The sequence below is a fragment of the Oxyura jamaicensis genome, chromosome 6 (genome assembly GCF_011077185.1).
Source record: "Oxyura jamaicensis isolate SHBP4307 breed ruddy duck chromosome 6, BPBGC_Ojam_1.0, whole genome shotgun sequence".
Taxonomy (NCBI): Eukaryota; Metazoa; Chordata; class Aves; order Anseriformes; family Anatidae; genus Oxyura; species Oxyura jamaicensis.
The window spans coordinates 25,673,366-25,698,412 of NC_048898.1; the positions used below are offsets into that span (position 1 = coordinate 25,673,366).

Genomic DNA, 25,047 nt, shown 5'->3' on the forward strand with positions numbered 1-25,047 from the left:
CTCTTAGTGCATATGTGTGTGTGAACACTCGTATCCAATTCCTTGGGACAGAATCCCCACTCTAGTGCCGAGACCTGTCTGGGGGTGACACGTCTGTATTTAAAATAGATCCACCAGATGTTTAGTATCTGAGTGCACTTTGATTATTTAGTCAAGGTTATATTTCTTCGGGTTTTATACTGCAGTCTGATAGTTCTCTTTTACTTGTTTAGTTGGTTGTTTTGGTTTTAATTCTGTGGTCGTTTCAATGAGTTTGCCAGGTGCTGCAGTGGCAGAAGGCAGTTGTTTTTGAATCCATGTGATGCTATCACTACCACGTGCTCAGGGCCTCGCTACTGGCCTGATCCTGTGAGATGTTCATCACAGTCCAAAAATAAAACTTGCTCACAATGTGATGTATGGAATAGTCTTACAGGGGAAGGGAAGGGGGAGCTTTATTGCTTGTATCACTTATCATTGGGACTACGTGAAAACTGGAAAATATTACACCATAGTAGTAGCCTTTCAAATCACCGCTGGGGTTGCCAGCAGCGATTGCAAAGCTTCATAATCCATTACAAAGCTTTATTTCATCCTTCCATTAGCTTTTGCTTGGAGAACTCATTTCTGCTAGTTAATGTCTGGTAGTTGTGGAAGGACAAAAGGGCTTTTTCTGAAAAAGAGTTGCTCACATTTCAGTCTTATCATAGTCTGCAAAAAAGTTTTATTAATAAATAAAGGTTAAAAACAAATTAATTTCCATAGTTTGGCTACACAGACCTAGCATTTCACTGACGTCAGTTTGAGCTACAGCTATGCCTCTTCATCCTTCCTCTGCTGAGGCTGCAATGCTCACACAATAAAACCATTGGTCACACCTCATTATTGAGGTTATTTGCAATAATGTACAAAGGACCAAGTAACAGATGTTTTGAAATGGTTAATCAGTTGTTATAGATTTAATTAAGTTGATGCCTCCACATCTTTTCAATATTTCATTTTTTAATTATTATTATTCTGTTTTTTATTTTTGTAAAAGCTGGGGCAAAGATCTTAACCACAGACTCAGCTAAGCCTCTTTGAGGCTCAGGCTTCAACTTTATAACAGAAATAGGACTTGCATGTAATTATAATATTCTGTTTTTGCCACTTACACTAGAGTTTTGTATCTCTGAATCTCACTCTTGGAAAGTTAAGTTTGGACTTAGATGTATGACACTTGTTGTGTAGAGTGACACACACAAATCCCCATACACCAGAATGAAAATTCAGCCCTAATCATCAAAGGGAAGTGAGGACTAAATGAATGTGTGTCATGCGTATCCAATTTCCCCACTGATCATCCAGAGAAAATAAATCACAGCGGATGTCCTTCCACTTCTTCTTCTTTGTTTAAACAGCTAGAAGGAGCTCTATGTTAAAGTCACCCTGGGACTCCCCAGAGAATACTAAAATAAATGAATATTTGTTGATTAAATGTTTTGACCCATATTAAAGCCACTGGAAAATGATAGGCCTAGTTTGTCATGGCAGCACTCCAGGTTTTTTATGTACTACCGAAATCAGAGGATAAATATGGAGGAGCACATCTCAACTAAGATAATACCCAATTTCATCTATTTTTAATAAATCCTTTTTGGGGGATTGCACTCTTTGAGGTACTCATTTGTACCAGTCTCTCAGACTTGCCTAGTGTCCAGCTGTGCTAGGATCTCCTGTCATCTTTCCATTCTGCAACAGAAAAGATAGAAAAAGAGATTGATAGGAAAGAGAGAAAAATAGGGAAAGGCAGTACAGAACAGACTGGATTGATTAATGGGAACATTTTAAATGGCACAAATTTGCGTTAGGTATCCAAGCCGCATTGATTTTCAATAAGAATGGGATAGCTTACAGTCCCTCATCTCTCTGAAATGTTCCCTTACACCCTAAGGCAATTTAATTTGGAAAGAATTGTTGGAAGAAATCTGATAGGTGTATAAAATGAGCGGTATAAAAAGCATGCTGTCATGGCAAAGGCAGTGCCCTGAGACTCGGAACCTGCTCAAAAGTTAATTGAAATCAATTGGAAAGACTTCTGTTGACTTAAATAAGCTTTGGGTGAGCCCTTGGGAGAGCTAGTTTCAATACCCAGATTTATCACAAATTTCTTGAATGGCTGAGGGCAAGTCACTCAGGGCCCATGCAGAACGGGGGCCAGATATTGTAATGAGATTGCTCAAAGGGAGGAGAGTGCCAAAGGCTGTCCAGGCAGCCTCACACTTTAGGGCTCTTTTCAGAAGTGGGTTATGAGCTGCTAATGCAAAACAAATAATAACTTATGTTTAACCTATCCTAGGACGATGTCAAGTCAATTTAGGCACTTATGCCTATAAGAACAGCATCTGTGGTAAGACCAGCTTGGATAAAATGTCAGGGGCCACGAATCCTCATGTTTCAGAGCATAAACTCACCACCAGCTGGAATAATGAAGCAGATACCTCAGTGGAACGATATGTTACTGTTAAGCAATTTATAGTATCGTTTACTATGGGTTGTCATCTGGCCATACCTTTCTATGGATGCTCCCTAAGGAAAGGGGGTCTCTTCTAACTGCCTGGGGAATAGCAGAGGTGTCTGTAATCCATGTAACTGGGGCCACTTCCCTGAAGTGACAGAAGCTCCTGGGGAGTGCTGCACCCTCAGAGCTGCTGGGCTGGGGTCCTCCTAGCTGCTCCAACTCATAAACTCTGGCAGTGCTTTTGGTGGTGTCAAGAAGGCTCTGCAAGCTACAGGGGCTGGCCAGTGCCTTGTTGGCTTTAGCCATCCGTCCCGGTTTAAAACATATATATATCCTTATATCTATCGCTGTAATTGCCAGGCCTTGCTGAATCCCACATTCAGGGTGCCAGTTCTGCTGCAATGCTTCGCTGCTGCTCAGGCAGAGGCATTGGGCATGAACAGCAGCAGCAACGGTGCTTTGGGAAGCCAGGATGAGTGTCGGCAGCTCTGGGCTGAACCCAGTCAGCATAGGCTGTGTCTTGTCTGGGTATCGATTGCTGCCAGCTGAATCTGATGGCTCAGCCAGGTTGTGTGTGAAAGCACAGGAGAGTGTTCAGGTGATAAACTGATTTTACATAAGATTAATAAGGTAGAAGAACTACCAGGAAAAAGAAGCTGTTATGGAAATGCAACATAGAGATTGCAAAGTTTTCCAAGCTTTCAGCCAAAAAAGACAGGGAGATGGAGCTATCCGTTTCTGAATATTTTTTTGATTCCCTCTTTAGAGAGGATTTTGTTTCTAGCTAAAAGTTTACTGATATTCTCCTGGGTTGCCTGAGGCTTTCTAGTGAGTCTGGTGCCAGCTTACTTTAACATATCTAACAAGTGCAGGCTTCCAGGCTGTGTTAATGGCGGCAAGCCCTAGATATTTAAGTTACTGAAAGTTCAGTCAGAAGTTAATTAGGGCTTTTGGCTTTTCCTGCCTCCATCAGAAACAGAGCAGAGGAGATTTCCTAATAGAGTCAAGGAAGAGGGGATAACATCTATGCTATCAGGTAGCAGTGTTTAATAGACAGCTTGAACATCATGATCTGTGCCAATGTAGCAGTATTTCTAGGGAGTTCACTGCCTAACTTGAACGTGTCTCTGGTGATGATTCCACTGAACCTCAGGTACCTGGGCCAGGAAAAAGATTCATGGTGATTTTATCTCCTTAGATCATTCCCAGCTCTCTGGGATATGAGATGCCTGCAGCTTTGTGTGCTGCAGCCAGCGTTAGATGAGCTGCCTTAATTCATGTCTACAAATCCCATGTGCCGTTTGGACACTGGGTCTTCTGGGAAGGGTCTGTGGCTGGTTTGTCACCTTTGCTGTTGATGCAGAAGCAGGTAGGGTGTGTGATATAAGCCATGCTGGGCAGACATTTATCACCCATTCATACTGAAGAGGTCCACAGGCTTGGTTACATACTGAAGAACTTTTTAATTGTTATTACTATTATTATTACTAATTGTTTCTCCCAGTCCATAATATGCCCTCCAAAAATGAATACAGGAAGAGTAGCTGGATCTTTTGCCTTCTTCACGTCTCTTCTCCACAGTGTGGAACTGCTTGAGTTTCTTAATAACAAGTTCAGAAAGTTGTTTTTCACAATGTGAACCAAATAACATATTGTCCTGTAATTGTGTCTAGGAAAGGACAGACATTTGAGCTGGAGATGTTCCAAAAGATCCCCTGGAAGCAGATGCAGCAGCCAAACAACTGCTTCTGGTCATTGGCCAAAACAAAATTCAATTCCATGTTGTGTCACCTTGACACAAAACCCAACTAGTATGTGAATATTTGGGGGATTGAAAGAAGTTGCGCTACACTTAGATATTCATTCCAAACCAAAGAGTAGGAAAAACAATCTCTGGCCTGACCACGAGAAGTGAGTGCCAGGGAGAGTTGACATGTATATGAGTTGAATTCATGCTGCTTTGACTTCTGCGTGTTTATATTAGCTAAAGTAGCTTCAACGTGAAAAAAGAGACCAGTTCTAGAAACCCAGAGAGCTGTCTCTCATCTGGAGAGATGGGAGCATGCAGTACAAATCTATGCTCTGAAGAGACAGAGGAGGAATTTGTATTTTCCTGATGTTTCTCTTTACTAAGAACCTGTTTTTAGTTATTTACAAGTTTATCAAACTGAAACTATTCAGGATTAAATTTTTCCTTCAGGGTCTGTCTGACCTTCTCTGTTTGTGTTCTTAACATTGGGCTTTTGTTTGTGTCATTGTGGTCCTGAGCAGTTTTGTTGCTCCTCTTGAGCATGTGACCTCCTTGTAATGTCTCTGACACTGCTTGAAATTTTAGCTTTTCTTTTGAAACTGAGAGGGTAAGGGTACAACTGTGACTTTGAGAAAAATGAAGATGAATTATCATTCTGTCAGAAATGTTACTTTTCTCATGGGCCAAGTTCAACATGAACTGGTTGATGAGTTTGCCTGAAGTAGTTTTTTTTTCTTCTTTTTTGTGTGTTCTTTTTTAATTGATCTTCTTAATGGAAAAAAATATGAAATGTCAAGTTCTCTCGGTATGAACAAGTGGAAAGGGGGAAAAGGAAGAGGGAAGGTAGAATTTTAAAAGCTGCTTTTAAATTTTATTTTATTGTTTTTCCTCCTGCAGGTGTCTAGTTAAAAAGGGAAAAGTCAACATACTCATAATACAACCTAATTAATTTCCTTATAAACTACTAAAGCTAAAGGGGTTTTCAGTGTCTAAAATGGATGGTGTGTTGTTTGGGTCAAGGAGACTTACTGTGAGTTTTCTTGGCTTTATAACTTTGCATTCTAATGCCAAAGCATTTTATACTGTCCCACATAACAGAAGGTAGATTTAGATTGGACACAAGGAAGAAATTCTTTACTGTGAGGGTGGTGAGGCACTGGAACAGGTTGCCCAAAGAAGCTGTGGATGTCCTATTTTTGGAAGTGTTTAAGGCCAGGCTGGATGGGGCTTTGAGCAACGTGGTCAAGTGGCAAGGGGTTTGGAACCAGGTGATCTTTAAGGCCGTTTCCAACCCAAACTACTCTATGATTCTATTTCTGGAAATCAGAAGTAATTTCGTAAGTATTGTCAGGTAAGGACATTTCCTGGCTGAAGGGTGTAATTTAAGTCTGCTTTTTTTTCCATCATCTCCATCCTGGATGCAGGAAACAATTTATCCCATTCTTCTTTAAAGGTTATTTTTATGTCTGTCTTCAGTCGTCTCCTTTCTAGACTGAACAATACCATTTCCATCATCCTTTTTTGTGCCTATCCTTTTGTAGGCTTTTAACTATCCCTGTCCTTTTTTCTGAATTGCTCAGTCCACTTGCTACTTAAAGTTCAACTGCCAGACTGGATGTCGTGTTCTTACTGAGGCCACATTTTCTTATTTTTATTGGTGCTGATTACGTCATGGGCAGACCAAACTCCCATTTGTACAGCTCAGGCTGATGAATGCCTTCTTTGCAACAGACGTATGTTCAGCTTTGATCCTCTGTAATACTCCACCGGTTACTATCAAAACAACTGTTCTCTCTCCAGTCATTCCCATTCTGTACTTTCTGAGACAATATTTTCTTCTCCTAAGTGTAGGACTTAGCACCTGTCATTGCTGAATTGATTTGAAGAGATCAAAGAAAGAGTCTGGAAAACATGGGATTCAATCTGAAAACTCTTTCTCTGCCACAGTTTGCCCATAGCACCTTACCCCACAATTCATGTTTCTCTTTATTCCAATAGTTGTCCTTGGTGTTCTACGTCCTTTTTCACAAGATGCTGACACACACACAAAAAAAAGGTAAACTTCCTTCTAGCTTGAGAAGTAACAGAGAAATCCTCCAGGAATCAAGTCAAAAAAATTTATTGCTATTATTAACCCATCACAGATGTCAGATGTTTCAATAAATGAATCTGAATCTGTCATGTAAACTTAGTGATGGTTATTTTTTTCTCCATAATTGTCTGTCTCTCAAGACTACTTTGTGATTTTTCAGTTCCTTCAGTAAACAATTATTTACAAAATTTATTTCTACAGTCTCTCAGAGATTCTCCAGATTCCCAGCAGGAACATAACTTTAAAAGCCCTTTTAGCTTTTCTAAAGTGGAAGGATTTGGGAAAAGGAAAACAACTGGTATTTCAGTGAAACAAGCAAGAACTGTAAGTCAGTTTATATCCTGATGAAAGGTTAATTTTAGAAAATGACCTCAAAGGGTGAGCAGCTCATTTCAGGTAACTCCAGCCCTTTGCTTCTCTGCATTGAGTATCAATGTGAATCTGTCTGTTGACTCTTAGTCTGAATATATAGGTCGTAGGAGCTGAGTTAGATTCCAGGTCAGCAAGATCATGTTTTCCACTGGAAACATTCCAGATGATGATAAATATCATCAAACAACTTCACGATCACCACAAATGTTGATGTAAACGTGCCTTAGACTTCAAAGACTATAGTCTCATCTACCTTATCTTTCAAAGAACACCATGCAAGTTGTCTGAAATCAGTTTCAACACATCAAAGAGCGTATGGATTTAGCACATTTTTGCAAGATGTCTCCTCTTTAAACTCTATAGCCAGCCTCATTGCAGTAGGCTGCCTCTCTTTACAAGGCTGTAGCTCAGAGCATCGGTGGATTCCCCACTTGTCTTTTTCACCCAGGGCCCATGGCTCCCTCAAGAAGGTTGTCTCAATGTAATGGCTCAGCGCCACTGCCTGGCATGCAGAACATTCCTGGTTTGTCTCTGGAGATCCGCAATGCAAGTGCTGACATGTAACACCACAGCTGTGCAATTTGTCAGCAGACAAGAGGGAAAAAGCTCTCCCTTGGTCCGTCAGGAGGCAGTGCAGCTCTGGTGTTCGCACTGCCCCGGCTCTGCACCTTCCCGGAGTCAGAGCACCTTAGGCAGGTCACACCAGCAGGCGGGCCTCAGACAAGTGGCCTGTCAGAAACGCAGTCCTGCACAACATCTTTTGCAAGTGAGAAGCCCCAGAAATAGATGCTTGCCACAGACCAGAACACTGTGTGTGTCTGTCATCTTAGCCCAGACCAGCCTTCTGACAGGGTTATGTCTCTTTTCCCTGGCTACATTTGGCGATATGTACCTTTTCCTATTGCCCATCACATACTGGGCTTTGAGGACACCAAAGCAGAATGTAGCTGTGACTACTACATCCATTGCCAGATGTTTCTTATATGTGGATCTGAGAATTATTTCCATCAGAAAAATAATTTTTAAAAAGTGTTTTTTTTTTTTTTTTTTTTTTTTTTCCACTGGAGACTGCAAGCCACGCACAAAATCCACGTGGACCATAACTCATGAGAAAATACAAGCTTTTTGTTGTTGTTGTTTTGTGTATGAGTTTTTGTTTTTGTTTTTGATAGCTGGTCATTCTTTCATGTTTAAAAAAACAAATGCTCAGCTTAGTCCCTGCCAATGTTCAGCGTCGGTACCATTGTACAAGAACTAGCAAGAATCAAGTTCTTCTCTAAGTGGAGATGGATTTGGTTTGGATTCTAAAATGACTTGCACAACAATTCATTCAGGACTCTTAGAATGATGAACCTTTGCTTGGTTAATAAGGGTCCATCTCTAGACAGTGATAAAATCAGTACAGCCAAACATCAGTTATGGCCACATAGGATGAGTAATATTTCAGTACAGAACTACTTATTTTCTACTCTTATACATTGGTTGCCTTCATATAAAATTTCAGAAGGCTCTCTTGGTACATAAAGATCTGAAAAACTAAGCTTTTTGAGGGTTCTTTACTATTTCTAATCTTATACATTTAAAAAAAAAAAAAGTAAAAATGACTGAAGTACAATCTGTACTAAATATATTCATTATGGCTATATCCATTAATAATAAAGGGGTGCTAGAAATTAGTTATTGTCTACAGATTTGGGGATGAGAAGAGCAAATCCCCAATATAAGCACACGTGCATTAAAAAGGGGTGGGGTAAGCAAATAAATAAGCAAATATCGTAAATTCTGTCATGCTTCTTGGGTTGTATTAGATGAGAATGAGAAGTGAGGATGACTGGAAACAGACTGGTTATGTCATGATATGAAATGGAATATGTAATAGTGAAGGCATTGAAAGGTAAGTGGGGTTATTAATATGCATGTTTTGGTTATCTCAAGAGCCAAAACTAGCATAAAGGATTTTTTAGCACACAGTTTTTCCTCAAAGAAATTTAAATTTCATGTTTACAATGCCCGTTATGTTTGCTTTGCTTGCTTTTCACTTTTCTTTAAGCGCTTGGCTAATGTAGTTAAAATGGTAAACATTTGCCATTTCTCAGGCTAGAAGGGAGCATGACACAAGCCATTAATGACATAAGCCAGTATTTTGGGATCAAACAGCATGTGTAAACATCCTAGGTATGATCAGTTGCACGTTCCAATCTTTTCTAAATTTACAATATGTGAATTGAGGATTGCACCGTCACTGGCTCGAGGTGCTGAGGGGGTATTCAGCTTTTCACAGTAAATGCCAAGGACGATGTTAATTTATTGAACACTGTTCTGCAACACGACTGAAATTCTACAGTATTCGCCTTACATTAGCTGGCTGCCCCTGGCGTGTTGAAAAGCCTCAGCTATCCATGGTTGAGTGTCCACTAGCTTGTCTCTAAAGGTTATCTTTTTGCATCTTAACCTTCTTGAATCTTGAAGGCACACTTCAGTGGTCAGTCCAGCCCGTGAGCTCTTATTTTGCAGATCTGAAACAAGGTCGTCTTTCTCAGTGTGTCACAAGCTTCATTTTCTTCTTGTTCACGGGATGATTACTCTCCTTCTAACCTAATACGTTTAGGCAAATGCTTCAGGTGATGTTGTTCACCTACAAAAACAGCAGCTGTGTAACCCATTATTTTTTAAGCACTAGATCTCCCCTATATTTTCTTTTCAAAGCATTAGGAAACTGTTTCTGGTGCTTTCAAATGTCAGATTAGTTGTTGCTAGTTTGTTGGCTTATACAGCAACTTGCAGTACTGAGCTAAATTTTACCTGGTCCTTTGTAAATGTACCCTGAGTACGTCTGAACATCGCCATCCACTGATGCTGTCATGGGCAGTGGAGCCCATGCAGGTGCAGGAAAAAGCCAAGCAAGAGTTACTGCAAAAGAGCTGCCAGTTGTGGCCACCTGTTTCCATTCACATCCCATGAAAATAATCACTGAAGAGGAACAAGTGAAAAGTGGCACTGGCTAAAACCCTTTTCAGGAGAAGCTGATAGCAGAAGCTCATAAAACTGGACAGTGACTTACCCAGAAGGCAGATTTCACGTAGCCAGACACTGGAAAGCTCTGCTGCAGTCTTCAGCTTCTCTGTCCAGACAATGATCAGAGAGAATAACAGGCAAACATGCACAGCAAGCTCTGAAAATAGAGTTCAGTGTAATTCAACAACAAAAAAAATAATGTCTTAATAATCTTAATCTGCCAGGTCTGAAGAATTTTTCATCCATTTTCTGGAAATTGTAGATACTTTTCTTCATTAGCTTTGGGAGTCAAGCAAGAGAGTGCCTTCCTGCCTCCCTCCGCAGTGTGTTAAGGAGTACGATGTTACCATTCTTCCTAGATGAAGTCTTTTATTCCTGCAACGGGATACATCTGTTACTTCAATCCTATTTAAGAACCAATATCTTATTCTTCATGAAATCATCTTTGCATTTTAATAATGATTTTATTTCTGCTTGTGGTACCATAATAACACTGTCCAGATCACTTCAAAATACTTTATAAACATTAATTAACACTGTTTGTTTTGTTTTGTTTGTTTTTTTTCAGTAGTAACAGAAAAAACAACAACAACAAAAACAACAAAGGTATATTGTCCATTATTTCTAGCTTCATTACCCAGTTTGTGAGTAAGCCATGCTATGCATGCAGTGCTGCCTAAGCTGGTTCTGTGCTTCCCAGCTTGGCCGTGCAGGACTTACCTGCTAGTGCACAACTCTTACGGAAAGGACCGTGTTTCTTCCATAGCCAACTAAGGCCCCAAAGTACTCGTATGATTCATTTTTTCCAATTCCCCCCAGCCCCCCTTCCCCTAATAATGGAGAGTTGGTTATATATTGATTTCACAGAGGATTACATTTAGCGTATTAGAGTCACAGGGGATTAAATTGCAGGTTGCGAAGATACAGCCAGGTTCAGGCACGAAGCAAAGAAAGGTCTTACTTAGACTAATGGGCACATTGACTTGATATAATCTTTTATTCTTAGACGTGTTTCCTTCCTACTGTCTAACCCTACAGTTAATCAAGCTCTTAAGGCAATGAAGTTACAGCTATTTTTGTTATTTGACACTGAACTATTTGGGGACAGCGTATCCCGTGTGTGCCTGACTCCATCAATTTTCTACTTTATGGCCCCTTTCTCTTTCCTACCCATGCCTTTGTTAATCTACCCTCCTAAAAAATAGTCTGACTGTGAGTTCACGTATACTGGAGTGCTGCTTCTGATTTATAGTAATGCAAGTTGGAGCAGCAGTTAGATCAGGAGATCAGTTTTAGCGTAGAGTGCTGTATCTGAAAAAACAAACAAACAAACAAAAAAGGCATTGTAAAAGGGGGCTTTTCTTTTAGTCACGTTTGAGGACATGGTCATTATCTTTATCTCAGCCCAAATTAATAGCTAGCAATGTTTTTTTTTTTTGGTTTTTTTTTGAGTGCTTATTAACACACGTTGACAAAATCAGCAGTTTTAATCTAAAATTAGATATTTATTTTTAATATACTGCAAGGCTTGGACAGAAACAGTTCATGCTGATTTCCTGCATGAAAGTAACTGCCTGCTCCTGAGCAGTAACACACCCTCTCATTTATTTGCAATTAAGACAACGAGTTAATGCCCTGCGTGTCCGAGGGAGCCTCGTGCAGCTGTGTTCAGGTAAGCAGGGACCAGCTGGGGCAAGAGGACTGTGCTCCTGCCAAATCAGGTTGTGCCAAGTGAAACACCCTGGTGTGACAGCAAAAGAGACAAAAGCCTGACAAAAAGCAGACGTGTAGGAACGAGGATTGTGGCTTTAAAGAGTGACTGGAGCGAATCTTTACAAAGTTTCCAGACCCAACGCTCGTTCTGAGTGCCAGGTTCTTCACTGTACGCATTGAATGCAGGAATAGTAGTGCTAGTAAAACACACTTGATCCATTTTTACAAGTGATGTAATATATAACTGTCTGTGCGAAGTAACACGTTCTTGTGACTATCCACCTTCTAATCCACGGCCGTGCATTGGTGTCATAGCTGTGCTCTTGCTGCCCTCTGAGCCATGAGTCACCATCTTTCACTTCCTCAAATAATTACAGGCAGCAGAGAGGGGCTGTCGCTGGGGCTCTTCAGGGCTTTCTCTGCTGCTCTGGCAAGAAGGGAATCCCATGCCTTGCCTCACCTGCCTGCAGGTCCGTACCTTTCTTTTGCTGGAAGATCTGCTGGTTACACCGTGCTGACCATCCCTCAGCCCTAGCTGAACCGAAAACAAGTGACATTACAAAACTACTCAGAACGTATTTGTCAGAGCATTGTGTGTGCAGATCCATGTGTATACACATGTGCTGCTCGCCTTTCCTCTTTAGCAGGTTCATTGGGTGTTGTGTTACTCCTGAATAATGGAACCGTTGAAATACAGCCTGGTTCTCCACTGCCTTGCACCTGGTTAGTGCTTCCCATCTGTGAGCTAAGGGTGAAGTACGTGTTGAATGCGAAGAACTGTAAATTTTCCAGTCCTTGGTGGCAGTATTTTGTGCCCATTTACAAGGCAGTGCACTTGTAAGTGACTCCGCCAGGTGCAGGGGGGAGGAGGGCCTGAACGCCCCCGGCCCCCGCCTGTCTTTCCCCTCAATTCAGATTAAATTTTCAGTAGTAAAAAACTGGACATTTCTGCTTTCCCCTGGTGGCTGTCTGCCGGGGGCAGGGTGCCCGGCATCCAGAGGCGATGCAGGAGGAGGTGTCGAGGTGCTCAGCCTCAATGCTCAGCCCTGAGCAGGACGAGGAGACCCCGGGGGACACCTCCAGCCCCAGCTGACACCAGCACCGAAATTTCTGCTCCGGGCCGGCTGCGGGGCTGGGGCACAGCCTCCCCTCCCGCCCCATGCCGGCTGACAGAGCCCGTGTCGGGGACATGACTGATGGCATAGCTGCAGAGGTGCTACCGCCGGGGGATTACCGCGACACGCACACTTTTCCCCCCCGGCTTAGGAAGGGGAGCGAGGTGGCGCAGGAAAACCCCCACCGGGGCGTGTAAAACTCCGGGGCGCTCTGCCTTTAGGGCCCCGGCAGGTGCCGGACAGCCAGCCAGCCAGCCAGCCAGCCAGACGGAGGAGGCGGCAGGGGCCGGGCCCAGGTGGGGCGGGCGGGCGCGGCCGTGCTGGGCCGGGCCGGACCGGGCCAGGGGAGGGGGCGCCGCCGCCCGCCCCCAGCCCCACCAGCACCGCCGAGGCCCCGCACGGCGCCGGCCGCCCCCGGCCGCTGTCGGCAGCCCTCCCGCAGGGCGGGCACAGCCGCAGGGGGCTCCCGGCCCTCCTCCTCCTCCTCCTCCTGCAGCCCGGCGGGGGGAGAGCGGCCGCCTCCAGGCCCCCCGTCCTTGCCTCCCGGGCGCCCCCCCCGCCGCATGGTCCCCGCCGCTGCCATGAGCCAGGCCCCGGCCCCCCGCGGCGCCGCCCGGCCGGGGAGCGATGCCCGCAGCGATGCCCGCAGCGCGGCCCCCGGCCGGGGCCCCGGCAGAGGGATGCCGCCGCCGCCCAGCCTGCCCCAGCTCCTCCACAAGTAAGAGCCGGGGAGGGGACGGGAGGGCAGGGCGGGCACGGGGCGCTCTCCTTCCCTCCCTCTTTTCCTCCCTCCCTCCTTTTTGCCTCCCCCCCCACCCTCCGTTCCCAGAGTGACAGCCACCCGGACGGGGGTCGGCCCGGCCCCGCCGCTGCCAGCCTCAGCCCCCCGGCCCGGCCCGGCTCGGCTCGGCCGGGGGATGGCAGCGCTCCGGGGTGTCCCCCCTTCAAGGGCCCGGCGCCGGCCACGCTCCCACAGCGGCGCCCGGCGCCCGCAAAGCCGCTGCGGGTCCCGGAGGGGAGGGGGCGGGAGCGCGCTCAGGGAAGTTTCCTTCGCCCCCCGCGGGTCCCTGGGGGGCCGGGGGGTCTCTCTGTGCCGCACCTCTGCCCGGCTGTCCCCAAACCCACGCTCCTCGGAGGGCACGGCACCGGCGGCATCCCGCTGCTCCCTTCTCCCTCCGGAGGCGGACGGAAAATAAAAGGACTTTTTTGGGGGGAGGGCGAGCCGTGCTTTTTGGGGCAAAGGAGAACTGGGAGGCAAACCGATCGGGGCATGGGAAGCACAAGCGGCGGCGCGACCCGAGCTGTGCCGGCCCCCTAACCCTAAATCCTCGGAGGAGGCTCCCAGCAGAGCGGGAGGGCTGCGAGGGGGCACCGGGAGGCCGGGATCGCCTCCCCGGCCGGCCCGGCAGCTAAGGCAGCCATGGAGCGGCTGGAGGGAGCGCTTTCGGCCCCGTCCCTGAGGACTTGCCCAACACACGGCTGTATAAATACCGGTGCGCGCAGAGCTTCGGCTTTGCCGCGAGCTTATTTTAAGTCGGGAGCTGCGTTATCGTTTGTGAACACGTAGGGAACTGCGCGGGTAAAGTTGCCGTGCAGGGTGGCCTTTACGTTTCTCGGAGCTTAGTTTTCCTTTTGTTTTAGGGGGGATGTTTTTCAGACAAGTTTTATAACTTAATCTGTTAACAATCCTCATTATCCGTGTTTTTATTCCTGTTCGGAAATACAGACTTGGAAGTTCACATTGAAACTGAAACAGTAATGGTGGCTTCCTAATTCGGCTGGGTAGCTGAAGAGCCGCATGTGAGTTGTAGTGCAACTAGAAGGTAACTCGTGCTTGTGCAAAATCAGCCTGAAAGCTTGAACTGTGCTCTCTAATGTCGGCCCTCTTTATTTAATGTTTCTCAAGACTTCACATGGGTGCGGGTCAGGTGAATCTGTCAGGACTGCTTCACGATTAATTTTCTCCTTCGGCGCACGGTATCTACACAGGCATCCATCCCATTTTCGCCAGTCATGCCTACTGCCTAATTCTAGGTAGTGGGAACTTGAAATTGGTTTCTTTTTGAGCTTATCTTCAGGGAAAAGACTGGAGAGGGGTCCCACATCCTAACTGTTCTTTGTCGTGGTGATGTGACAGAGAATGGCACATGTTGAGTGTCTCCATCTAAGGTCCTGCAACTTGATCACGCTGTTTTGTAACTGCGTGACATAATTCAGCGTGCTCCTCTGTTTACCTTAAAATAATGTCTCCGCCCTGGTTTTACTTGGAAATGCAAGCAAATTGTATTTTACTTTACTGGTAGTAACTTGGTATTTTATAATCCGAATTGGATATTCAGTGCATTTGGTGGTTATTAGGAAGGGACGCATCAGGGCATGTCTTAAACTGCTCTTCTGAATTGATTTCCAGTATGCTGGGGTAGTTGTAATGGCTGGCACCATAAGATACTTGAAGAGGCAAAGGGAAGCGGCGATCCTTCTGTCTCGGCACAAAATGAAGACATAATGGTTTCCTTATTAGGAAATAAAATATCAGCGTCTTCCCAAGGATTTTGATTTTCTTGATGGCTTTTTTTTTTTTTTTTTCCTACAAAACAAAAGCCCAATTGTTGTCTCTTTGCTTTGTGAGCTGTGGTAAACAAGTGTACAGTTACAGAATGGTAATTCTGAGTGGTCTGGTTCAGAACGCTGCGTGTTGGTTAACTGAACCTTTCACTGCTTCTATTTTTCATTATACCACTTAAACTTACAAAGCTCCCCGGATTCCTTCTCTCTCCACCCCCCAGAAAACTTTAAAAGCTTTTACAGATGTTAGGTGAAGACCTACGTCATTTAAAAAAATGACTTCTTATGTGGGCAGCTGGTGAAATTTCACTGTGAACACTGAGCGCTGAATAGGGATTGAGATTTAGCAAAACGGGAGAACCGAAATGTCTTTGGCTCCGTTGGCTGAACTCGCGCAATGCAGAGAGCATGTGCGGTGTTTTATTGTACTGCAAAACAACTGGTTGTTTTAACGCTTCAAATGTAATTTTAATATTAAAATATAACCGAATCCCTTGAAGTTCCTATCTGAGTCCTGTCCAAATACAATAAGATCTAAAATGAGCTATGCTGTATGTATGTATTGTCCCCCCGAGTGAAAATGTCATTGTGGTTGATAATAAAGGTCCGATCATAAGATTTATAGAGCAGTTAAGACTTTTTATCTGAGTAGGTGGTTGTGTTGTTTGATGGGAAAATAATTCAAATTTTCCAGAAGTAAAAGTATTCCAAAGCCCTTATGTTGTAGGGCTGAGAATGATAAGCTGGTGGGGAAGTGAAAGCCTGAATTTGCACACTCTGGATGGTGACTGATAAAAACATATGCTCGCATATGAAATAAGGCAGAAGACTGAGAAGAAAGAAAAAGGACAATTGTAATGGTTTTGGTTAATGCTCATCATCTATTTCCACTATAGTGGTGTGGAAGGAGTAGAAATGCAGGGTAGGGCCTGTAGCACTGGCAAGTGAAACAAGTGTGGGAAACCTCTGAGAAGTCCTCAAATACCTGCTCTGCACAGAAAGGTTTTATTGCCTTTTTTGTTTGTTTTTTTTCCACTACAGGTAAGTGTGCTGTTAGTTAGAAGCAAAGTTTTGTTTATAATTTGGAGGTGGCATTGCTAAATGCAATATTTACACGACATCTCAGTCTGACAAATTTTATCACCTGTTGTTGGATTGCCTGCTGTGCGTGGACACCCCCACCCATAATCCCAGGTGTGTGGTTCACTGCAGGCTGCTGGAGCAGCTGTCTGGAAATGGGAGAGAAAAGACCGAGTGGTGGTTGTGGTCTTAACTATAAAGATGTTTCATGACGAGTGCTTTCTGTGAAAGTTCGCGCTTCAAACATGCCACAAGCAACCTCTGTAATTATAGGAGGCCTGACTATTGAAATTCAATCCCTCTGTAGGTTTTAATGGCTAGCTGCGTGATTTCAGTTCTAATGATTTGTCATGGGTAATACACGCTCAGTCGAAACGGAGCACTTCTGAGCTCCCCATGTTGATATAGGACTATACATTTATTTTACACATTGAATAAGGCATCTAAAAACAGTGGGGGGAAAACAAAGTTAATATACTTTTTTTTTTTTTTTTTTTTTTTTTTTTTTTTTTTTTTCCTAAGGGGTTGTGCCCCAGAGATTTTGAGCTCCTCTGGAAGCAGGATGGAATTTCCAACATCTGTGCCGGAGTCATCATCAGTTTGTGCCAGTTCTGGGGGCAGGCAGAAGTAAGCAGGCTGGTGCTGAATGCTTTGAGTCCTTTATTTCCTGTAGTAGCAAGGAGGAAACTTGTTGGAAAAAATGTCTTTTTTTTTTTTTTTTAAACTCAATTATTTTTAAGCAGGTGCTTTTTGATTTTTCTTTGTCTGTTTAATGTAAAGTGTGGGGTTTTCATTTTTTTTTCCAACTCAAGTTCTCTCAGGAGAGATAAAATATGAAATATACTACCATTATATACATTAGTCATGGCAAATAGTTTGGCGTATATGGCAAAGGCAAAACGGATGCTTAACAAGAGGACATTAGAGAAACACTGGTTTTACTGTTTCTCTTCTTGCTCTCACTGATCCAGGCTTTGCATGTTTACTTGCCTTTTAAAGAACATCTCCAAGATCTGAGTTGCTTCCTTGACCAGCAGAGCCCTGAAAACTCATCTAGTTTGTGTAGTAATGACTGCAACTCCTCTGGATGGCAGTGAAAACAAAACCAAGTTCTGTAGCTGTGTGAGCTGAGAGGTGTTAACAAAACAAGGGCAAGGAGCTGCACCCAGCACGATATGTGTGGTGTGGGACTCGCTAGAGAATGTGGGAACTAAAACCCACGTTATTGAACTTCCCTTGGCATTTCCCATTCATTGCCTCTGTATGTTAGGAAACAGCGAGGGAACCTCGTTTTTCCTCTGAATTTTCTGGCTACTTGCTGTGTGATTATTGAGACTCTTCCTATACTTCACCTGACTTTAAAACCAGGACTTGAAATGTGTGTGGGGAGGGCACCTGGAGGTGCTGCACCTCTAGGTTCAGTTGCTCACAAAAAGTAGCAAGTAGCATCAGGGATGGTAACTGTCTTCAGTGTCAGGTAACAAAAATGTCTCATTTATCTTCAGATTTATTTTTCTTAACATTTCTGGTTCTCATGTAAGATACCCTTTTTTGAGGGGAGAGGGAGGAGGAGTAGGGGGAGGAACCAGTAACAGCCCCACCACATCCCTTATATAAGGTGTGACCTAAAGATCAAAGATGAATGAATTCCATAGATATTACGATTTAAACAAAAGTGATCAAAATTTTTTTTTTTTTTGTCTTGAAATCTTTTGATTTTTTTAAAAAATCTTTTTTTAAACCAACAGCCTGTTGGCGAGGAACTCAGTAAAATGCGTTTAAAGATTGAAGAGGGAGCACAGAGGTACAAATTAGAAAGGGATTAGGGAAAAAAAAATAAAAGAATTGAAAGAAGTGCCTTGTATGTGAACATTTCTGTATAGTCTGGCTTTTATTATCAATTATCAATAATTTTTTATTTGCCCAGAAATGTCAAAATTATTTCACATATTTTAGTGGAGAATGAGCTAACAGCAGCAGTACCAAGTTAAGTAAGAAGTGGAATAGTCCATAGTTGATGAGAAGCAGAGTAGTAAGCGGTTTGTGGAACACAACACATGGCAGTGGAGTCCTCCTTACTGTAACTAAGTTGCCTGGATCTCGCTCTTTTATTGGAAACTTAATACTACTGCTCCCATCAATGGCAAGACTGGGAAATGGCTTCTTCATTTTTTCCTCTTTATTTATTCAAACCTGCAGGCAGGGAACTGAGCTAATGCTGCTCTGTGGTCACCATGCTAAAAGCCCATTTGGAGGAAAGGAGAATGGAGATGGGTAAAAGCCTCAGTGCTAGTTCTGGTCCTTTCTGGGGACTGCCAAAATGGGAGGAACAAAATCTTTAAAGGTATATTTATATTTCATAGAGGGCTGCGGAAATTTCTTTAGGAGGGTAAGAAATGGGTTATTTGTGTGAAATACTAATTTTAGTCACTTTAAAATTCTGTTCTTCAAATAGAAACTGCTCTTCCTGAAGATTATGCTGTCTTGATTTTTTTTTTTTTTTTTTTTTTTTAAACAAGTCTTCGGACCTGATTTGCAGCTAGGCACATTACCCGACTGACTTTATTCCCCTGCATACACGCACACATACACCCCCCGCCCCATTCTTTGTAACCTAGTACAGTTGGTTTAAGGATGTAATCGCTCTGTTAGCCTCTGCCCCTCTGTATCCAGCTGCTTTCTCTTTGTCACACTAATGACCCGTCACTGCGAAGCTGTCACTACACGCTGGGTGAAACCAGAAAACCTGCGCCTTTGGCTTTTGGAGAAGTTTAATATCTGTCCTGTTCTGGCAACACGAGCCTAGCCTACCTTACAAATGCATCTTGTCTCTTTGGAACAAATGCAAAATGAAAGCGCTGCGTGTTCTGTTGCAAGGGGGCAGAGGCTCGTGTTGGTAAAGGATCAGTGTTTCATTATCAGTGCACAGAGGCATTCATTATTGTGGCAGGCTTGCTGCTTTATTTATTTCTTAACACAAACTTGTGAAATGTGACTTTAACTGATACTATCCCGATACCACACACTGTATATTTTATCCTGTGCAGCTGAGGAGCTCCAAGGAAGCCAGATTTGTTCATTTCTGCAAATCCGTGTTGGGAGATGAGCTGAACTGGCAGTGAGTGGGGCTGGGGTGGAGTTGTTCTGTGTCACTAAATGGTGCCGTTTGGTTTTGTCACCTGCCCTCTCAGTTTAAAGACGTGCAGGTGTCTCACCTGCTGCTGCAGAAGACTGCAAGGATGCCATGATCCCTGCCTAACTCCATGGGTGATGTGAAACTGTAGCTATAAGGGTTGTGAAGTGCAGTCCTTCTCCTGCGTGGAGTTAACTCTAAAACTAGAGTGTGCTACATGAAATGTTAATGATGGTGACTACTTTAAGAAGAATGGGGATTCTGCTTCACCGTCATGGATATACTTCCTACTAGGAAAAGACAAGGTTAGGAAAAGGAAATGTTTAACACCTGTTCCCTCGAGTAATCCCCTTGAGTCTTCCACCAGCCAGGACGGATGGAGAAAATGTGTTGTGGGCAGGCTACAAGTAAGTTCCCTGGCCCACTTCTGATCACCTGGTCCCTTGCCTGGTTTGCTGGCTTTTGAGGTGCCAGAAGCGGTTGACGTTCTCTAGTCCTAGCTTTCCTCAGCTTACCATAAGTCCTCTGGTTTTCTGTACAGCAGGTTGCAAAGTACTGGAATTCAGACAATGTAAAATATTTTGAATTTGGTTCAATCAGAAAGTAAAGTTTATGTCTTGTGGCTTTTTTCCTGGAGGGGGGGGATGTGTGTGGTGATGGCACCTGTGAGCTAGGGCTGCTTCTCAAACAGCCTTGGAGATGTGCAGGAGATGCTCTTGTATTTTTACTTACATTTGAATATTTGTTTTAAGAAATAGGCTTTAAGTGCTTCTCCAACAAGTGCCTTGACAGGAGGGGTTACATCTGAGGTTTACTTTACTGAGATAATAAATACTCTTATGTGGGCTTTTGCATATTGTATATTGGAAAGCAGCAGTTAATTGAGCGCAGTCTGTCTCTGCAGTAAAAAAATGTTATTTCTGTCTTTGCTTATTAACATAGGGGAACATGCGCTAAGTAAATTTATTAGGTTGATGACACATACAGCTCATTACACTGACCAGTGTTTCTGTGCTCTTTTTGGCCTCTTTTTTATATGTAAAATAAAATCTGCAAATTACTTATTGAGAACAAAATGCCATATCATGTCTCACAGGATCCTGAACACTTGTCACCCTGCTTTCTGTTCTGTCTGGAATTAGAGTGGGGGCAGAAAACTTCTGGTACAGAGGAGTTTCCTCCAGTCCCAAAGGGGACATCTGTATTTTTGTATTATGTCCACTTTTGTATTATGTCCATCTGCATTGTTTGTAGTTCTGGATCTCCTCTACTGCCTCACATAAAAATTCTTTGCCAGAGGTTACGTGCAACTCAGTGAGAGGTTAGGATTTGAAGAAAATGTGGCACTTGCCTCCTAAAACCTCAGACAGAACTATTAGCAAACTAGGGTGAGGTATTTTTCTGCCCCAGGCTCCTGTTATCTTCCAAGCTCTTCCATTAACACATCTTAATGTTCACACCCCTGCTGTCCATGTGCTCTGTGCCATCCATTTGTGCCCTGCTCATGGCACATTCTTGTAAGGTCACCTACAGCTTTCTACCATCCTGCCAACCAACAACCAAATGTTGGGCTCTTCTCTGTATTTGCCACTTTATTCAAGGTCACCATTCTATTCTGTAGCCACACCTCCTCCCTGTACAGGCAGGGCTTACCCTTTTGCTGACATCGTTCCATTGACTCCTTGAAATGGCCCAAGAGGTTTTCCTCAGGTTGTCCTGATGTGGATTATGCTTGGGAGAGTCACTGATGTATCTGGAGGTGAACGTATTTGTAAGTAATGCAGGAAAACAGTGGCTGACTGGGATGGTGTTTGTAGATACCTCTGTCAGCACAATGGGCAAAGAGGTTCATAGATGAAGTGGTGCAAGCAAAAAGTTCAGCGGTACTTGAATCCAAGTCAGCTCTTATGTCTTCTATACTGTGTGGGATGTTTTCTGAATATTTTGTTTTCCAGCTTCTGAAGACGTAAAAAGTGCTGACTAACTACTTCATACTTGACAATAAAATTTAAGTGAATCACTTTTTTTTTTTTTTTATACTGCGAAGTATTAAAGGATTGAATTTCCTTTATCAAATAAAAAAGGTAAAATAGAAATTTTCAAGGACTAGATGCTATTTATTTCATTTTGTTTAAGTGGTGCAAAGTAAAGCAACACCCATCTTATATATTACATGAATATCTAAAGCAGCCAATCCAGTTTGTTTGGCAGAGGTAAATAAGACTTAAATTCCTCTTTGGACATAGTGTGTATACTATGAGACTGGGCTTGCAAAGCATTTGTACACATGAGGATTATTTTTGTGTGTAGGCTTTGAAGGATCAGATCCTATCATTTAAGTCTCCGAGGCTTCATGAATGCTTCCTGCTTCACTTTCCTTTGCCAGGTCTCTGGGAGTCTTGCACAGAAGCATTAAGAACAATGAGCACTGATAGGAAACACCTAATACATTGGAAGCCAATAAATAAATAAAATAGATACCTTATATTCTAGCATTTAAGCCTTTATTCTAAAAGAGAGCATGTTGCTGTGCAGGGAGGAGTATCGACCTGTACTCCTGTATGCTTTCTAATAGCATGTTAATGAGCTGAGGTGTTTAAAGAGCAATATTCTGGAGTGTAAAACTTCACAGCTGTGGGCATATGTGGCAGCTCAGCCTCTTTCGAGCTGCAGTCGGGGCCATTTGGAGCCTTTCCTGTGCAGCATAGTGCCTCTTACTGTGCATTTCTCAGTTCTTGGCACTGCTGTTTGTCCTCCCCTGCTCTGTACAATAGAAGGCCCTTTTATACTAAGACAGAAACATGCAGAAGAGATTCCTCCCACTTTTCTTATTGATCTGTGTAGTATAATGGATTTTTCTTTTGTATGTCCTTCTTCAAAGCATTAAAACTGACGGTTTTGCTTTGGTTGCTTCTCCACTTCCAAGCTGTATTGTGAGGAAGTTGGTAACGGCGTTCCAAAGCCAAAGACTTGACTGGCAAGTTTTAGCCGTGAGTAAATTTTCACAGCTGATCCATAAATCCCCAACAGACCATTAGGAGCTTCAGAGCAGCTCTGGCAGGCTCCCCTACAATAATTGTAGTTTTAAGTTTGTTATATTTAGTTTTCTCACCTCTTAGCTGGATGCCAGGGAGCCCTCACCAGAAGCACGCCGCCCTATCAGCTCCGTGTCTACGTTTTACTCCACGGTGGCAGTTTGTGCCAACAGCACGGTGTGGGAGGAGGGCTTGCTGCTGCTCTCCCAGTGGACAAGGCAGAGAGCTCCCAAGGGTGTGACTTGTGACAGATGGGCTCCAGTTCTGACACCAGACATTTCAGGAATGGAGACCTGGAGTACATCGCTTCTCACCCCCTGCTGCTTGCCCCTGCTTGTTAGAAACAACAGAACGACCAAGGGAGGTGGGAAAAAAAGCTGCTTCAAGCTTAAACATGACAGAGTAGCTTGTAAGTCAGAGACAGACACAGCTCTTAATTTAAAATCTCTGAGGTAATTTTATTTATTTAGCTGTAGCAAAGCTGGCAGTTCTCGGGGTAAGCACCTTGCTAAGAAAAGAACCCTTTTCTCCAGCATGGGCGGCAGCAGTGAGAGCAGCAGGCGTTTCGTTTGGGTAAGGGGTTTCGGTGGTGATGATGCTATTGCAGCAGCTGGAAGCCTGGCTTGGAGACCACGACCACTTTAGGCTCTATAAACATACCTTAAAACCAGTGCTGTAATGGTTATATTGTCTGTGTTAAGCCCTGAAGAATGCTCCTTACACACGTGGGCCCCACGTGGCAGCCTAATAAAGCCAGAGGAGAGGTTCTGGTCATACTTTGGATTTGGATCCTTCTGCAGGCGCTCTGGAAACAAACTCCAATTTGGGCAGTTAATGAAGTTTGTGTGTGTTTCTTTTGGAAACCTGAACTGCTTTGCCAAGGATGCACTTTCTGTTTGGTGGAGCCTGGCGTGTTACCTTGCTGAAGGGAGAAGGGGGCTGTGTGGGAGGAAGGGGTGCGATCGTAGGCGGGCTCTTACAAACAGCTATTTTTTCTCTTTCTAGAAGAGGCTAAGATAAATTAGTTACTGCGTGGTCATGCATCTCTTTATCCTTTGCTACATAAAACCAGTCTTTCTTCCCTGGAACCCATCTTTACACAGGAAGGTGAAAGAGAAGCATTAGCTGAATTACATAGGAAAAGGGAAAGAAGAATTAGTTGAATTTTAAAAAATTAGTTTTCAAATAATTCTTTTTAAAGCAAGACAAACAAAACTTTTATTCATATTTAAAGGTCCCTCAAAAATAATCAGAAGCTTTGTTGATTAGGGTCTTGTTAGGATAAGGGTAGAGTAAGTGACTATAAATATCCATACAGTGAGTGATGACCTCGCTCCACAAACTTTGTGTTGAACTTATGCTGGAGACAGTAAAGATGTCAGCTGACAGCCTTCTTGTCGGGGTATTTTTGACTAAAGATCTTCAATAAAAGAAAATTGGTCATCTCCAATCCTTACTTTCAAGTGCTTTAATGTCAGTTGATGCAAGATGTCAAGTGCAATGACACTGCTGTGGCAGGGATAGGGTGCTGTTGATGCCTGGGCCAGTTCTGGTATCCGACAATTGAACTAGAAATGCTTGGAGTGATAAACGAGCTAATTGCATCCGTACAAATGAAATGCAGAGCATGCTCCAGCTGGAAGAAAAGACAGCGCCCTTCATCTGTATCTCATGATGGAAAAAGCTTTCAGAACAATATGGAATTTCAGACATGACTTGGGAATGGTGCTGGGTTGTGGAAAATTATACAGTGCTTTCAAGATTCAAACCAAAAGATACTGGGAATGTGGGTACAAAGAAATATCTCCTTAGGCTCACCTGCGTAACTATGCTCTGCTTTATTGTAAGAAGTGGATGAGTGGGAAGTGGTCATTGAGAGGACACCATGGCCCTCCTGTGCTTCTGAGCAAACAGCTTGCTGAGATCAGGGGCTGCAGTTTAGGATGGCAGTCTGTCTACGCACAGTGGCTGCTGACCAGCAGGATGGTGGTGTAGGCTTTCACCAACTTGCAGTGCATCTGCATGGCAAAGAAACTTGCAAATGCTTATTCATGGGAGTAGCTGGAGTGAATCAGGGACCAGTATTTACACATGCAGCAAGTTTACACACAGAGCCTAATGCAAATCTGTAATTAAAGGTTGAGCAGACAAAGAAATCTAGGATCCTCCTGCTGATTGTTGCTCTGCATATGTGTGAGGGAGGCAAAAGGAGAGTTTAGAAGAGTTGTTTTCATGGCAGTGTTAACTTAGGACCCTACCTAGGCTTCGGCTGTAAGGCTGCTACCATCATTAAAGCACAACTAATCTTGCTTAAGGTGGTGCTTCTAACACAGCTGAGGGTATTGGGGACCTCCACTTGGATAGCTCTCATTTCGGCAAGAATAAGTTGGCAAAATAATTTGAATGCTTGCTATCCAATACTGTTTCAATTTCCACCGTTCCCTGCAGGACAGAAAAGTTCTCTGTGCAGTGCAATTGACCAGGAAGGGTTTCAGCCTGCCCCACTGCAAGAATCTTCCAGGCTGAAACAATGCTGAACGGCCTGGGGGTTGCTATTGGGAAGCTGGTGTTTGAGACAGGTTAATCATAGATGTCAGGAAAGTGCAAAGTGTGAGGGAGGCATACCCAAAAGAAGAATCAATCTTTCTTTATGTGTGTGTGTGGGGGATGTGGGGTGTGCGAGATCGGAAAGCATACA

The 25,047-nt window shown here is 43.6% G+C and overlaps 1 protein-coding gene and 1 long non-coding RNA gene across 6 annotated transcripts in view; one reads left to right on the plus strand and one right to left on the minus strand.

Annotated features, from left to right (window-relative positions):
* Positions 1-397: 397 nt before the first annotated feature.
* LOC118169241 lies at positions 398-10,961 on the minus strand. 3 transcript variants are annotated; one of them, XR_004751974.1, is made up of 4 exons: positions 10,450-10,961; positions 9,755-10,083; positions 7,586-7,684; positions 398-690 (listed from the first exon to the last, which is right to left on the minus strand). It is a non-coding gene; the product is annotated as an uncharacterized LOC118169241 (long non-coding RNA). The 3 variants fall into 3 exon arrangements; XR_004751971.1 differs by lacking the exon at positions 10,450-10,961 and having other exon boundaries at positions 9,755-10,359; XR_004751972.1 differs by lacking the exons at positions 398-690; positions 10,450-10,961 and adding an exon at positions 6,198-7,422 and having other exon boundaries at positions 9,755-10,359.
* Positions 10,962-12,972: 2,011 nt separating this feature from the next.
* The window catches only part of RBM20 (RNA binding motif protein 20), a 103,943-nt gene continuing 91,868 nt past the window's right edge, over positions 12,973-25,047 (plus strand). For 2 of the 3 annotated variants that reach the window (XM_035330365.1, XM_035330366.1), the window contains exon 1: positions 12,987-13,254. In XM_035330365.1, coding sequence (XP_035186256.1) covers positions 13,100-13,254 — 155 coding nt within the window. In that variant the 5' untranslated portion in view covers positions 12,987-13,099. Of the gene's footprint in view, positions 13,255-25,047 lie in introns of all 3 variants that reach the window. The other variant, XM_035330369.1, reaches the window with a different exon arrangement.